The 16,836-nt window shown below is 41.5% G+C and overlaps 1 protein-coding gene and 1 long non-coding RNA gene across 3 annotated transcripts in view; one reads left to right on the top strand and one right to left on the bottom strand.

Moving 5' to 3' along the window:
• Window positions 1-16,836, top strand: part of PTPRN2 (protein tyrosine phosphatase receptor type N2) — a 940,168-nt gene that overhangs the window by 882,117 nt on the left and 41,215 nt on the right. For both annotated transcript variants that reach the window (XM_039523677.1, XM_039523678.1), the window contains one exon: window positions 8,327-8,404. In XM_039523677.1, coding sequence (XP_039379611.1) covers window positions 8,327-8,404 — 78 coding nt within the window. The remainder of the gene's footprint in view (window positions 1-8,326; window positions 8,405-16,836) is intronic.
• Window positions 10,424-15,638, bottom strand: LOC120397596. The gene is made up of 3 exons (XR_005593885.1): window positions 15,522-15,638; window positions 12,024-12,631; window positions 10,424-11,008 (listed from the first exon to the last, which is right to left on the bottom strand). It is a non-coding gene; the product is annotated as an uncharacterized LOC120397596 (long non-coding RNA).

The raw sequence follows: 16,836 nt of genomic DNA, 5'->3' as shown, positions 1-16,836 counted from the left end.
CCACCTATATTATAATTCAAATGCCAGTTTAGGTCAATGAAGTTCTTAGGTCATATCCCTCCAAACTTTCTAACAAGCCACCTTGTACTTCTCCCATCCCACACAAATTGAATATGCATCTTTTATTTTGTCCGTGAAAGATACCAGAGCAATCATTTTAGAGATCAAAAGCCTCTCTGATTTTTAGGTACAGAACAGGTATGGCACAGCTAGCAGCATTGCCCTGTCATGGTGTCTCAATCCTGACCTGGTAGAACCATCTGTAGGCATGAGGGAGTAGTGTTCTCTCATTGTCCACTTAGTCCTTGCCTTTCTGAGGCTGCCAGTTGGGGGGCTATTTATACTGGTGATTTTTATTTGTGTCACTTTAGGACACTGACAATCATTAGAAAGAAATAACTTTGACCAAGCATTTAGGCTGGAGAATTAGGTGACACTGTACCATGCTATGTATCTTATTACTGGCTCCTGGACTAGTTTCCAGTGTCACTCTCTCAGTTAAATCATTTTGTGTGGGCTATGCAACTGGCAAATTGCAACAGAAAGATTTGAAATTGCAGGTTGTTTCCTTCCTATTTTTGTTGACAACACTTCCCTTTCTAAAAGAGCATCTTGTTGGGATTGTACTCTGAGCTACGCATCTGGTATTTTGAGCAGAATTTGAAAGGTTTGATTTTCTTGAGTATAAAACAGTTTAATGAGACTCAGTAGAAGATACCAAATCTCCTGAAAGTCTTTAGGGTGCTGTGGAGTATCAGGGTTTTGTGCCTAATATGTACTCTGGGTACCAGACCACCAGTCCAGTTCTGACTATTCTAATGTTCAGTCATGCAAAGCAGCCATAAAAGTCAGGGAAAATCCTCATATGGCTAGATCCAATATGTAAGAAAACCTTTTGGTGGCATACTAGCCATTTGTGGCTCCTGCCCTAGGGAAAAGGGGAATGACCAGAGTATCACTGCACTCCAGGGATCCCCAGCTGCTGGGATGGCCCCTTTAGGGTCAAGGGCAGCTGAGCATAAGTTAGAGCAGCCTTTAGGCTGCCCTGTATCTGTCTGGGACTGGACCATTCCCTGGTCAGCATGAGGATCAAGGGATCATAATGATGGCTTAAAGCCACCATTTCACACTCCCTCACTCTCCCATTGTGCACTGTGCACAACTCAACCAGACCTGAGGTTCTGCCTCTGGAGCTTTAAGGCTTCTTCCTTTCCCATCATTCATTGTTTAATTCTCTTCAGGACACAGTCAATGAGTTATGTTTTGATCAAGCCTTGCAAAGCCTTCAGGCTTGTCAACATTTAAAAGGCTGCAGTGGCACAGCCGCAGTGGTGTAGTGCTTCAGTGAAGATGCTTTCTACATGGATGGAAAGGCTTCTCCTCTCAGTGTAGGTAATCCACCTCCCTGAGAGGTGGTAGCTATGTTGACAGGAGAAGCCCTCCTGTTGATTTGGCACTGGCTACAGTGGAAGTTAGGTTGGTATAACTGCATCACTCGGGTGTGGATTTTCTACACTCATGAGTCACATAGTTATAGCATCCTAAATTGCTACTGTAGACCACGCCTTAGTTTAATTGTACGGATTGAGAGGTTTTGCTCTGAAGACAGGACTGGGAGCTGTAAACATGATATTCTGTTTTCTAAGGGCTAGGGTATGAACCACTTATTCGTATTAGTGAGCACTTGCTTACAAGAGTAGTGGTTGTGAGTAAGAGTCCAGCAGTCTGGTCTTCATTGTCTGATATAGCTGTAAAGCACCCAGAGTGCTTGGGAATGGACCCGTATACAAATCTCTAGGTTATCTGTTCCTTTAAACTTTATTAAATGAAAATACACAGACGCTTGAGGTGATGGAATGGGCGGGGGCACCAGAGAAAGGTGTCCCCTGGGCATAGGTGGGAATGGAGCCCCCAGAGTCAGTGCAAAGGCGCAGAACCTTTGTGCGGATAGTCCTGCTAAGAGCTGCGGTATGTTGCAGGATTGAGCCCACCGTCTGGGGACAACTGCAAAGAGAAACTTGCGAGTGTTTACCCCACAGGAGAAACAGTCTGGCCCAGGTTTATTAAAAGGCTGTGGAGATCAGACAAACACAGTCTGTGTTACATGAAAGAAGGAAACTGTTGCAAGGTTAGAATGGTTTCCTAAGGGTTTGTTGTATTCAATTTTAACTGTTTGCAAACCAACAGACTGTGTCATTCCCAAAGGTGATGCAGTGGGCGGTTTCTGGGGCATCTGTAAGACCACAGTGGAAACCTAGTTGTCAGAAGCTCGCTAAGTTTAAGCAAAGCCAAGGGTGTTTTGTTTTAGCTAGATTTGTTAATTTGGTATAAGTTCATCAGATAATGGAGAGAAAAACTGGAAAGACTGAGCCATTCTAGTTTGTAGCAAATCTTGAGACTTCACAATCCTTCCTCTGTCCCCAGGTCAGGACCCATTTAGAACTAGTCCCTAAGAGCACATGGAAAGCTTGATCTGCAGGCCTTACCCAGTTAGGACGGTCATTGAAGGCAGAGCCTAATGTCTGTATTGCGTATTGCTATTGCTTTTGTCTGACATATTTTCTCTTAGCTTTATTTGCTACATACTTGGTTTGTTCTTTCTTGAAACATACAGTAGAGTTGAAATACCAGTGATTCCTCCTTACTCATTCTTGCAATAATCATACCGTATCTTTTTTTAGAATTCTGCCTTTCAGTTTAAATAATCTCAGTAATTATCATGTCAATACAATGACGTTTTTGGTGCACTTGTGCCTTGGAGTGCTTGGACTGGAAGTGAGTATTGTAGGATACTGCAGTGTGACCATTAATAACACAAGATCAGTACAGTCTGAACTGAACTAGAAGAGGATTGTTTCCCTTTGCATGTGTGAGCCGTCTGAGGTTGCAGTGTAAAATAAAGCAATTATATTCAAGACTCAGAAAAGGAGGCTTCCAGGGGTGTACTTGTAGCTGTGTATATATCCAGCTTTGGGGTTAGTGGTCTCATCTCCAGCTGGGGCTCACTCAACCTTGATTTAAGTCTAAATGAGTGCAGCAATACAGGCTGAAAAAAAAATTCTCCACACTACACAATGAGCTGGCCACCTGCCCACATGTTTTTCTTTTTAAAAAAGCTACCTCTTCAAGACCTCCATTTCTCCCAGTATGTTATGAAAACAGGGGTTGGACTCATGGCCTCAACATGGTTGAAAGTGTGTGGGGAAGGTTAATAGAGCGATTTGATCAATGCTCTTTCTTTATCCCTTTAATTTTATTCTAGTGTAAAATCAGGCAGAAGGGATTCTTATGAAATTCCATGGCGTGAAAGTGAGGTGGAGGTCTGCTTTCCTTTCCTCAAAATAACATCGAGTACTAAGATGATAACTCTGCCACCAGCAGTTGAATGAAAAGCTTGCAATTACAGCACAAGGAGACCCTGACTGTGCAGAATAAAACTGTGATAATTACATCTGTCATATTTGTACTTAGTCCTCATTAAATTTCAGGGAAATCATCCAGTAGTAAATAATGTGCAATCTCTGCTTTTAAATCAGAGGTCATGAAAGTAAATGGGAATTCTGTTTTTCCTCATAGGGTGTCTGAGAGGGGAAAAAAACCCCATCAACTACATTAAAAACTCAGCTTGCTTATTACTGAAGACACCAGACTGAGGAATGTCATTAACATGACAGTTTGTTCAAACACAGCATACAAATTTTATCATGGAGAATAGACACTGAAATTAATAATGGCATTCACAACCAGATTTACTTCTTTCATTCCATAATGGTTTTTTAAGAGAGAGATTTTTAAATTGTTTTAAATTTTAATTCAAGTATAAAGATAGGGACCAATTACCACCCCACCTTTTTTTTATTTTAACGTAGAGATGAAAGTGATGACTAAATAGTACTGTATTTGCTGGTTAGGCTTACTATTAAGGAAAGAAATTTCAGTGCTAACACACGAATATTTACAGTCCCTGTAAGTAATGAAAGGATATGTAGGAGTAAACTGTATTAATGTTGCAAAAAAATCAGATCTGAGAACTGCATTTTAAATTGCTTTGTTTTATATGTATATTTTAAGGCACTGGTGAGTGCTTAACCTGCTTTCCTAGCATTATAATGATAAAAACTGTAGAAACAATAGATGTACCAGTCTTGCATACAAGGTGGATATGCTGTTTCCAGTCTCACACCGGTACAAATTAGGAGTAACTCTATTAGTCAGTGGTTTTAAATCCATGTAAATATGGTGTAAATGAGCTCATATCAGACCCAGCATATCTATCTATTAGTCTGTGTATAGTAATGATCCTAGGGGTCAATGAATATGTCAGTGTAATAAATTTATAAATTACATAAGATTTCATAATGGTTAATAATGTAGATATACACATATGCTTTTAGTTTGCTCTTTTATGAACAATAGTTATCAGGTACCTACAAACAACTTAAATCCAAATACAGTACAGTTGGCTGATTACAACTGGAATATACTGATTTTGCTGTATTTCATTAGCAATATCAGTGAAATCATGCAACAGCCTAATTTGTCTAAAACACCCAGTGAAACAAAGAGTTTTTACTGTGAGTAGAAATTAATGAGATTTGTGCAAAGTCTTAGCATGGGCAAGTTGTATAGTGTTGTATTCAGAAAAACAAAAAGCAGAATTAAAGTAGTAGTTTTAATTTTGTACCTATGTAAAGATGGAAATATAATTATGTAGTATCAGAACCTGAAATTATTGCAGTTAAAGTTGGGCACTACTAATCATGACATTATGTTCATTGTGCTGTTCTCCTGTTTAAGATATTGTATAGCAACTTTCATTTTAAAATACCCTAGAAAGCCACAAGATATGTTATTAACCCATCTTAGGTTTATGAGTTATTTGATTTGATCTTCTACAAAACTCCGTTTTCTGACAATGTCTGAATAGGATAGATAATTCCTTTGAGGTTCTTTTTGCATAGTTTTTCTTTCTTGTGAACTTTTAGCAGTCATAGTAATCATAATTAATGCAGTTAATTGCGCTTTGGTTTGTAGTGGTCCTTGATCCTTTTCTTTTCCCTTCCCCAAATGAAATCATGGAAAAATAGACTGGTACATTATCACACAACGTTTTCTGCCATTCCTGTGTAGCAGTGGAAAATGAAAATTCCATTATAGTAGAACATTTGTAATAATTGCACCACTTTCTTTCTAAAAGTGGCTGAGCCATTTACTGCTGATGTAAAGCATGTGAACTTTGAGCTTTTGGGGGGGCGGCGGAGAGGGGTAGGCGCAGAGAGAGATCTTGTTCTCACTGAACAATTACATATGTAACGTGGTTTCTAAAAATTGTTCCAGGACAAAACTTTAGCAAATCAGGCCTGTTGATTTTTGTTTTAATAAGCTGATAGTTTGGGGTCTGATGTCTTCTGCTCTGGATGACTTGTTTTTTGTCTAATTTGGGGGAAGAAACGGGGTAATGGATCCTGGAGGGAGGATAATGACTAGGTGAGGATATAAAATGCTGTGCTTTGCTCAGTGATCAGTTGGTTTAAAAAATGTTACTGATTTTATTTATTTATTCCAGTTATTAACTACAATAAAAGAGGGCCCATCTGGTGCCTATGACCGTCTTTTAAAAGTACATTAATAAACAAATAGACCCATCAATTATCCAGATCACATCATATCAAATTTGATCAAAGTGGTGACTTTTCAAAGTCTTAATAAAATATGTAGTCTTTGGAGTTGTAAATATAAAAAAGTTAACAAAAACAGGAATTATGTTTAATTAGTTTAGTCTTTGCTCTATTTTTGTTCAATTAAAGATAATTTAATAGCATGATGGGGCTTTCTGCCATCTTCTATTTGCTCTCAGCATACAAAGTGTTCCTGCTTATAATTATTTTCTGTACAACAGAATGTGCTCAGAATGTTAACGCTTATAATTGTCTTCTGAGTTATTGTTAAATTGATGATACATTTCACCACTTTGTGCTCATTATGATGTTTGCCACGTTCCAAACAGCACCTTTGTGACAGTAGCTGATTAATGCTGAAATGCCAAGAGTGGCCTATTCCTGATTTATCAGATAGCTGAGTGTTTAGAAGTATTTCTTCCATGACAGTGCTACTTACATCATCACTGACTTCTTATGCCTTTGTTTTCTGGTGTATACACATGCATGCACACAAGTGATCAGTTTAAAAAAAATCCAGACAAATTATGATCTTTAATACTTAGTTGATTTGGCTGAGATTTTCAGGGAGAAGCCTAAAGTCAAGCTCTGAAATCTGTAATTAGATATTTAAAAAGTGGCCTGCTTTCAAAAGTGCTAAGCACACTGCAGTTTCCATTGAGCTCAGTGGGACCTTATGGGCAGATTGCTTTTGAAAACCAAACTACTTAGGCCCAGTTCAGCAAAGCAATTAAGTCTATGTTTAAGTCCCATTGAGGTCAATGGGACTTAATCACATGTTTTGCTAAATTGGGCCCTTATTTAGATGCCTAATTATAAACTTTATTTTTGAAAAATGGGGTCCTTCTTACCTGATTCCCAAATTTTGCTGATAATCATATTTCTGTTTGTGAAAAAAAGCTATTTTTTTCTTGATCTCAAAATACCTGCAATACTAAATGTCCTGCCTCCAGAATTGCTTTTGACAAAAGGCAGCGTTGCTCTGCCAAATTGTTTGCAGAATAGGGAAACATCTCAATGAATCAGTCGCTCAAACAAGAGTATAATACAAACAAGGAATTAAACACTTTTATTTTTGTCAAGGTTTCTTCTAACAGTGTGTTGTATTTTAAAAGTAGGCTTTTATTAAAATGGACTCATCAACATAATTTTACTTGCATTGTGTTGTCATGGGTGAATTTTAATATTAGGTGCAGTTTTAATTATGCATCAGAAAATTAGAAGCATAAGGTTTTTTCTACTTTTTTGCAACATTCATCACATTGTTGTTCTATTAGAATAACTTACATCTGTTCTTTTATGTTCTTTCCCTCTTTTCTATTGCACATAATTATGAGGTGCCTTCTTTTATGCTGACATCCACCATCACTGAAAATTTTGATAGGCTATGAATAAATTCAGTAGATGCCTGTTAACGGAAATATGACTTGCATTCATTCCTATTAAGATCTTAACTTCACGTATAGTGCAAAAAACTGTGTTGGGGTGAAGTAAAGTCTTTTGAGTCAAATTCAGTTTGCAGTAATTTGGCATTGGCTACAAATTATTCTCACTGACTTCAACGGGAGTTGCACGAGAGCAGAATTTGGCCCTTTCTCTTTACATTCAAAGTTTTGTGTTGGTCTCTTAAGGGTTAGAATGAGTATTTAAAAAAAAAAATCCCTCAGCCGATCTTCTCTTTATCAGGAGAATGGGGCCTGAGATTTGAGACCAAGAAAACTACCCATCAGTTTGAAAACATTCATTGTAACACACTAATCCTATTTACTCTTGGTGGCTTTGTTTCTTAGCTTTTTTTTTCCTCCCTGTTCAATCAGTCTTTGAATTAAATGTTATAATTAAGGTCTTTAAGCAGAACTCCCTCTATTGAGGCTAGAAGCATGCATTTAGACCAGGGGTCGGCAACCTCTGGCACGCGGCTCACCAGGATAACCACTCTGGTGGGCCGGGCCAGTTTGTTTACCTGCCGCGTCGGCGGGTTCGGCCGATCGCAGCTCCCACTGGTCGCAGTTTGCTGCTCCAGGCCAATGGGGGCGGTGGGAAGCCTCGGCCAGCGCATCCCTCGGCCAGCGCCGCTTCCCGCAGCCCCCATTGGCCTGAAGCAGCGAACCACAGGTGCTTATCCTGGCGAGCCGCGTGCCAGAGGTTGCTGACCCCTGATTTAGACAAACCAACTAGCCAGAAACTGAATTTGTTCTCCATTTTTGCTTGTTATATGTGCCCTTCAGTGGCACGGTGGAAACGGACCAGTTATTTAGATGTGCCCAGCATTCCTAACACTCAGTGAAGAAAAATGTTTCAAAATGACTTCTGGGTTGCTATGAAACCAAGATCATGGATCTCAAGTAAATGCTTTTGTCTGCAACTTCTCTTAAATGATCTTACACTACATATTTAGGACACAGAATGCTGAGAATCAGTCATGCTGATGTTGATCTGGTAACCTGACTCTTTTGTGGAAAGGAAGCTCCTCTGACATAATGAATAGAAATAAAATGTTTTGCTCACCGTCAAAGGACATGGGGGCACAGCAGTCCTCTAAATGGTCCTTGGTTGTAGACAGAAGCACTTTCTTTCCCTAACCCATCTAGAGGTTGGGGTTTTTTTTGCTTTGAATAAATTCAGTCTGTTCTCTTTTCTCACTTCAGATGGACCATGATCCCAGGAACCCTGCATATATTGCTACTCAGGGCCCTCTTCCTGCTACTGTTGCTGACTTCTGGCAGGTAAATCTTTCTCGGTTAGCTTTCTTTTTGGAAGTTCATGTCTGAAGCTGGATTTATGTCATGCATTGAAAACCTTCCTGCACTTTTAGAAATGTTAGAGGTATAAAACCAATTATCTTTTAGACAGCGTTTGTCATTTAGGTGGTAGGTGATCCTGAGCTTGTACATGTCTTTTAAAGATATCACATGTAACTAACCAAGTCGTGTAAATATATGAATTATGTTTAAAAAGTTCTTGTGTAGACATTACCTGTAGAATCATAGGCCAAAATATTCAAACATGAGTGCCTAATTTACGCTCTTAACTCCACGTTTAGACATCTACTTAAAAATGGTTTGATTTTCTGACATTCTGACCTCCCTTAGAACCTGGTGTAGAGTAAGGCCCTTATCCTGCAGAGACTTCCATAGTGAGTAGAACTATGAAATCTACTCCTTTTCTACTCCATTTAAGCACATGCTTAAGTGGTTTCCTGGACAAGGAAGATTTCTTGAATTGGGACCACAATGCATAAAGCTTAGAGTGTGTAAGTCTTTGCAGGATCAGGGCCTAAGTTTGTAGTTACCCAGGTGCAAAAGTGGGCTTACTTTGCATGCACTCCATTGGGAGTGTACATGCAAAACCCTGACTTGGGCAAACACTTGGGTAGGTAAGTTGCCAATGCACATCATGCATGTGTGTAAGTGACAAAGAGAGAATTAAACATTTATTTGTTAGTATAAGTCTATGCTGGCAAACGTGCTAAACATCAAGCTGTTGGTAAACAAACAGCATTACAATTCTAGGGCTTATTATAAGGAGCAGAAAATGTTTTTATTCACTACTGTACTCTACTGTTTTGCATTACAAATTTAGAGAATTTTTTAGATGAAGTTTGAGGGACCGTGGATAAAATTTTCAAAGGTGCTATAGGAGCCTATATCCCATTGAATGTCATCAAACCTCTGCCTCACCTCATCTGTCTATCCGTATACAGACATACACATTGAGCTCATCTTTATTACAAAATATTGTATATTCAATTGATCTCAAAGTATTTTCACGTTTTCCTTTCACATTTATATTTTTATGATTGTTGACAAATGAAGCACCAGGTCAAATTTTTTCTAAACTCTGATTTTTGGGTACACTGGACAGTTGGTTGAGAGAGAGAGGGCTGAATCTCAGGCAGAGTTTATTTAATAAAAAATAACCCAACAGTCTAGAGTACCAGCAACCTTAGAGTTGTTGAGTTGGGGCATTCTGTCACCTGTCAGTGATGGGACTGCCCCTTAATTGCCAATTTTGGGGGGATGGTCAGATCCTTAGACTCAGTGATCTGAGCCAGTTCTGCTTATAGTCCTTAGTTAGAAGGCCACCCAGGGAGATGTGACTTCTATGTTCTTCCCTGAGCCTGTGCCAAGGAGGTACTCTTCCCTATGTCAGTATATTTGGTGGATACATAAGGGACATACTGAGCGTTCTTATTTTATTCCCTTGAGTCAGATAGCCATGTGTGGGAATTCTGTGGGGTGTGATACAGCCAGGGTAGCAGCATGAAGCAAAGGCTTCATTATGTAGTCACTTACACGAGGGAAGCACCTCCTTGTTGTAATAAGAAGCTGTCTCTGTTGCTGCCTAAACTAGAAGGCTGCAAGGGGTAATTTTGGCGAAAGAGCTAACTTTTCATGATTCTTTCAGGCAAATATATTAAGAGCCTGATTTAAAAAAAAAAAAAACTTGTGTGCATATTTCAAGTACTCATACATTGCAGGTAGTTCATTATATGCCAACTGGCCATTTGCATGTCTAAATACCCACTTTTGCTGATGCACTATGGAAATAACATATGCAATGGTGCATACTATGCCCCTTCTTATATTTAAATGAGGAACTTAAAGAACAAACTTTTTATATATGAAATGTCAGCATTGCTACTAATAGAAAAGCTGGAGGTGATCACACCTGGATATGTTGGTGGCTAAATTTGCCTCCTCTCCCTAATACATTTATTACTCCGTTGTGACCCAAGCTATTAATCAATTTTCAGGGCCTTGCAGGTTGTTTTGATTATGAGGAGAAATTGATGCAGTTAAGCATCTCCTTTATGAAACCTGTTTATTTACAAAAAACATGCAGAGTCCTGGTGTCCTGAACACAGTAGCAATCAAATATCAAGAGATAGTTCTAAGCCTCTTTCAGCCAGCATTTTACCCAAAAGCTCTTAGTTTTGTTCCTCAGAGTCATGCTACCAGAGCTTCTCTGACTGGGAATTCTTTGCTCCTTCTCCGTGTCCTTCTGAGTGTCTTAGAACCTCTCAAACCTGTGCAAAAACTCTTTTTAATGATTTCTGTGTAACTCAGCTGGGACTCCACATCTGGTGAAGTATTGATAAAGTAGGACCTCTGCTATTGGCACAGTCTCTTGGTTCCCCCCTTGGTTACTGGGTAAGCTTCAGGCCATTTTGTGAAATAATGATTGTCAGACTCTGTCTGAGGCAGAAGTCCAAGCTCATCAGCAGCAATATGCTCCATTGGTGCCCCCCATGAGATACTGCTGCCTAGGGCTGGCCCTGCTTTAGCATCACATTTCCTGTACCAGTTTTCTATATCCTGCCTGCATGTCTTCCAACAGAAAGTTTGTCTTAGCATAGCTAAGGTTTTTGCAACCCCAAAATGTCTAGTATGTTTAAAATCATGACATAACCTCAGAACTCCCCCCCACCCCAGGTATTTGGTACAACCAGCCCATCCCTGTACCTATCACCTGCTGGCTTTCCCCTTTTCCTATACAATATTTTCCATCTTTAAACTCCAGGCTCTCCGACTGCAGCCAGAAAGCCTTTACTGGAGTATTCTGAGGTGATGCTACTTTCCATGGTGGCTGAATTTGCCATATAATTTTCCTATCTCTCACTGTGCTGATTACCATGCTTGTGCCCAGGCCTCTCTGTTACTGTGATATTGTCACACCACACTTTTTCCCCGCCACCAGATCTTGATAACTCAGCCTTTTTTTTTTCCCCCCTGAAGGTAGGTTCTTCAACACCAGAGCCACCCAGAGGATTCAGGGAGCCTGGGGTAAAACGGGGGAGCGGACATAAAAAAAAAAGCGCCACCCACTGCGGCGCTTGTACTCACCAGGCAGTGCTCCAAGTCTGCGGCGGCGTGTCTTTCACTTGCTCTGAGTCTTGGGCGGTGGTGGGTCCTTCACACTCTCTCTGCCTTTGGCAGCACTGAAGGACCCGCCGCCAAAGACCCAGAGTGAGTGAAGGGCCTGCCGCCAAAGGCCCGGACCGCCACCAGGTGAGTAGCCAGGGAAGGGATTCTTGGCCAGGGCTCGCGGGGCCCCTGTGGGACCTGGGGCAATTTGCCCCACTTGCCCCCTCCTTCCCCCCCCCCCGGGGCGACCCTGTTCAACACATCAGAGTTGGACCACTTACGCTGGCTGCTAGAAATTCCCAGCCATTCATTTGAGCTATGATGTTGAACTGAGCCAAATAAGCTTCCTAGGAAGTCTCTTTCCTCAACAATAGTGGAGTTTTCCATCATTTGATCTGGGACAGCTTGATCTGCCCCCTCTGGCCCACTAAGGGTTACTGGTGGGGTTAAAAAAATTATTGTAAATGTCTAGACTTACCAAATTCTCTGGCTGGCCCAATTCCACATCTAGGCAGCTGACCTCCCTCTGTGCTCTGACCCTTTTATTTCCTCCTTAAGATGATTTTTCAGCTGCTTAAGTCCTGGCTGCCGCTCATCTTTGTTAGCAAGTTCCAAGTCAACCAAGCTTTCCTGGTCTCCTCCATGGAAAATTTTCTGATTAATGACATTCAGGTTGCTGGTCACCGCATTGATCCATCTTGCCATTCCAGACGGAGGGTGTTATATCTTCATCTGTAAATCATTCCCCAAAATCTTCCTGGGAAACTTTCAGGTGCTGCTTTAAACCCATTTGTGAAGCCAGTGTTTGTTTTAGGTCTTGTTTTAATTCCTTTGGGGCATTTTTGATTTCTATGAGCACCCCGATTATTCCATTTTGGTTCAACGGGAATACCAGCTCACAACTTCCCTCCTTGGAAACCAGATCCCACTCTTTACAGCAGTATTATTCCTTTTTAATCCAAGCAGGTAGCCGATTTGGGTGGCCTTGCAGGTTGTTTTGGTTAGGAGGAGATACTGATGATGGAATCTGGTATTTCTTTGATGAAATCCAGTTTATTTACACAGAATGTTCAATGTCCTGATTCCCTGAACACAATAGGAATTGAACAATATGAGAGAGATTTTTATTCACAATTCCAAGCCTCCTTTAGCTAGCACTTTACCCAAAAGTGTTCTCTCAGCTTTCTTCCTAAATTTCACCCTACCAGGGCTTCTCTGACTGTAACTGGGGTTTCTTTGCTCTTTCTTTGTATCCTGCTTCTTTTCTTTCCTACACATGGCTCCACCAATCAATTCCCTAGACCCCGAGTTTTCTATATTAGTCTCTACGGAAACCCCTTGGGGCCAGTGGTTCAGCTTCTGCTCTAGCCTTGCCATTTGCCTGGGTCTTTTGAAAGTGGCTCCTATTGTCTCATCTATCTGGTCCTGTAAAGGAGGATGATTATTTCTTACATTTATCCTGAATGAATGTCAGTGACTACACCCATCGGCTTCACTGAGGTTTCACTCCCTGCCCCACCACTAACACAGTAAAATTCAACTCCTCCTGGAACATGACTTGAAAACAGGAGAGAGAACATTTCCAGTATGTAACAAGTTATCCCATCAGGAGTTTCATGTTGTGAATAATTTTGGAGGCATAACATTTTAATATTGTGCATATATACTGCATATGTAATTCCATGAAATAGTGAAATACAGGTCTGTCGCATCTTACGCGCATTTAACGTGCGCGAATTCAGCTTCACGTGGTTGGCAAAAAAAAAAAAAATTTAAATACTGTTCCTGTAGTGCAGGCGATTCTGCCCGCCATTACACTCAATGTAATTTTGACTATATGCGGTTTTCGCTTTACGCGCTGACGGCGGAATGTAACCCCAGCATAAGATGAGACAGACCTGTATTTTACTTACCTCAATTTCACTTTAACTTGTGAACATTGACCTATTTTAAGAAGATCTTTGATCATATTATTCCAGTAAGATACTGTTGTTAGATAGTCAGATGTATAGAATCAATTATCCTTCTGCTGAGAAAAAAATCTTAGTTGTACCTGTTTTGTAAATTGTAAATTTGCTAGGATCCCTGATATCACAGTTGGTATGTATTACATTTGCTTTACAAGGTCTTACCCCTTTCTTACTGGTGGAGGGATAGCTCAGTGGTTTGAGCATTGGCCTGCTAAACCCAGGGTTGTGAGTTCAATCCTTGAGGGGGCCACTTAAGGATCTGGGGCAAAAATTAGTACTGGTCCTGCTAGTGAATGCAGGGGGCTGGACTCAATGACCTTCCAAGGTCCCTTCCAGCTCTAGGAGATAGGTATATCTCCAATTATAAAAAAATATTAAAAATAAAAAATACTTCTTAAGATATTAAAAAGCCTCATCTTGATGATCCCCTCCACCCTCTTATTAGAACTTTGAGGACCTCACATTTTGCCTTGCTTTAACCTTTCCATTCATTTGGCCTGTGTCTGACATCTTTTTGGATTAGGAGAGGAGAATCTCTGTGGAGCATAACACCACCTCTCCTCACTTTGTCATTTGAGGTGCCAAGGGCCAAATATGCAGTCTCTAGTTGTCCTGGGAAACAAGACCACAAATTATATGTATTTAACATGTAGATTGTGGAATATGTCTATCCTTCCATCCCTCTCTACCTCCCTTATGCCCCCCCCCAAACTATAGTATCAGAGCACCTCACAATTTTTAGTGTAGGGTTAGGGAAATACTTTTAACCCTATTTTACAGATGGGCAACTAAGGTACAGAAAATCAAGTGACTTGCCTGTATCAGAGCAGGAAACTGAACCTGGATCTCCTGAGTCCCAAGCTACCACCCTAGCCACTGTGCCATGCTTCCTTTGAAGCCTAGAGGCCAGCCAGATCAGGACCTTATTGTATTAGGTGCTGTACAAACAGAGAGCAAGAAACGCTGCCCCAAGTAATTTACAATCTAAAAGACCAGACATAACAGGTGGATGAAACAAACAAGCAGGTTAGGGTGGGGGAGCATGGCAGAGCTGAACAGTACCATGGGGGGGGTCACAGCAATGGCTACATTGTTCTCTTTTTGGTGTATTTTCCTGTGTCAGGATTCAGCTGCATCTTATCAGAATAAATAAAATAAATAAATATTGGTCTCTTCCAAAACTACACAAATAACTTAGGAATCCAACCCTTGATTTGCAGAACCACAGAGTGTGTGGCCTCCATCTATAGGCAATTGTACCTTGGTTTGGCAACCCTGGCTTTTGATTGTCTGACTCTGGTTCTGAAATTAATAAAAGTTAGAAAGAAACAAATATATTGCCATCTGACGGCTGCCTGTATAAAAACGAGTCAGTGGTCTCCCAGTGCAGTTCCTAGTCTACATGGGGCGACATCACCAAAGCTACCATAGCAAGTGACACACATATAGGCAGTCTCAGGCCACGTACTGAATGAGTGTCCCAGGCATATTGGCAGGATTGTGTGGGGACGCATGCTGTCCTCACCTCAGCTGGGGAGAAATGATTTCCATCCCTAGTGCTCTCAGTGTGGCATATCTTGTGAGCTCTAAAATTGATTTTAAAACAAACCGGTATGTAAGCGTCTTGACTCACTGCCGCAGCGCCTCCTGCTGCTGACTTCTGGGAATTAGCTCGTTCCAGCTCTGGAGCGCCCTCTGCAGGACGGTGATCTGCCTTACCTGTGGCCCCATGTCCCTCTCAGGACCCCGGTGCCCCATTTACCTGGGGTGATGTCCCCTGGCAGTAACCCCTCCCAGCCTCAGGGTCTCCCCCTCCCAGGGGGACCCCCACCCACTATCCCCACTTCGCCTCAGTGTTTGGCTACTGCCAGTCCCCATCTAGCCCCCTGCTCACTGTGGGGCAGACTGCATTGTAAGCCACTCATCATAGGCAAGGGGGGTTCGGACCTGCTGCCTCTGCCTACCCATCGGCTGCCCCCTGCAGCCCAGTACCTAATGGGCCTTACCAGGTCTTCAGCCTGCGGCTTTCCTAGGCCGGAGCTCCCCAGGCCTTTCCCCAGTGCTGCGCCAGTCTAGGTTCCCTTCTTGGCACCTTGCAGCCAGGCCCTTCTCCCTCTACAGGCAGAGGGAGACTGCCTGAGCTACTGGCTCACAGCCTTTTATAGGGGCCAGCTGGGCCTGATTGGAGCATGGCTCCAGCTGAGCCTACTTTGCCCCAATCAGCCCAGGCTTCTTGCCCCAACCACAGCCCTCTCCTGGGCTGTTTCAAGCCCCGCAGGGCAGGAGTGGGTAATCACTCCGCTACCGGTATCTCTACAGATTTTTCTCTTGTGGACTGTGGAGAAACATGCAGAACACATTGCTTTCAAGTCATCTTGATTCATGAGTTTATTTTCCTTGCATGGAACTGAACTTATCTTCAAAAAGGGGAGCAGCCAAAAAGAGACACAGTGATCTGATGTATAAAAATGCAAATTTAATTTGATAAATGAAAGAAGGCAAGGGAGAGGTGGGTACATAACTGCATCCCCTCAAGGTTTAATAACATGTCAAGCTATGTGAAATAAATACATCATTAGTAATTGCACAGCCATTCAATAAAGCAGTGCATGGTTACCATGCTTGTCCTTGAATTATGGCTTAAATTGGATAGAGGAGTAGTAGTTGTACCCTCCCAATCTCTGCCCGCTGACCAAGTGCCATGCTCTCCATACCAAAATGAAATGCCACTCATACCATATTTTGCAGATCTTCATAATGTGATTTTCCCTCATTTGTGTGTGTCAATCGGCAGTGTCAACAATCTTGACATTTAAATTGTCATAATTAGCCTTGATTTTTAACACCACATTGAAATGACTAGGAACAGTTCTTTCCTCTCTTAGGATGTGTCTACACTTAAACTGTTACAGTGGCACAGCTACAGCGCTACATCTGCACTGTTGTAGCAGTATAGACAATCCCTCACATTGGTATAGGTAATCCACCAGCTGTAGAAGTGGTAGTTAAGTTGACAGAAGAATTCTGTTGATCTGGTGCTGTCTACGATGGGGGTTAGGTCGGCTTACTTGTCTCTCAGGGTGTGGATTTTTCACACCCCTGAGAGATGTAGCTATGTTGATGTAAGTTTCCCAGTCCTTTGAGTTATTGTTTCAAGCTACCTGCAAAGATTGTTTATAACTCAACACATATTTTGAAGGCTGTCTTTGCAACCCTACAGACTTTTTGCAACTGCTTTCTGTCTTCAAAGTTCTGATTTGTTGAGCCATATGATTCAGCCATGACTTGGCTCAGTTTGACCCTTGTCTTATGTGAAACATT

Source organism: Mauremys reevesii, linkage group 2 (genome assembly GCF_016161935.1).
Source record: "Mauremys reevesii isolate NIE-2019 linkage group 2, ASM1616193v1, whole genome shotgun sequence".
Taxonomy (NCBI): domain Eukaryota; kingdom Metazoa; phylum Chordata; order Testudines; family Geoemydidae; genus Mauremys; species Mauremys reevesii.
This window is presented reverse-complemented; position numbering and strand designations above follow the sequence as displayed.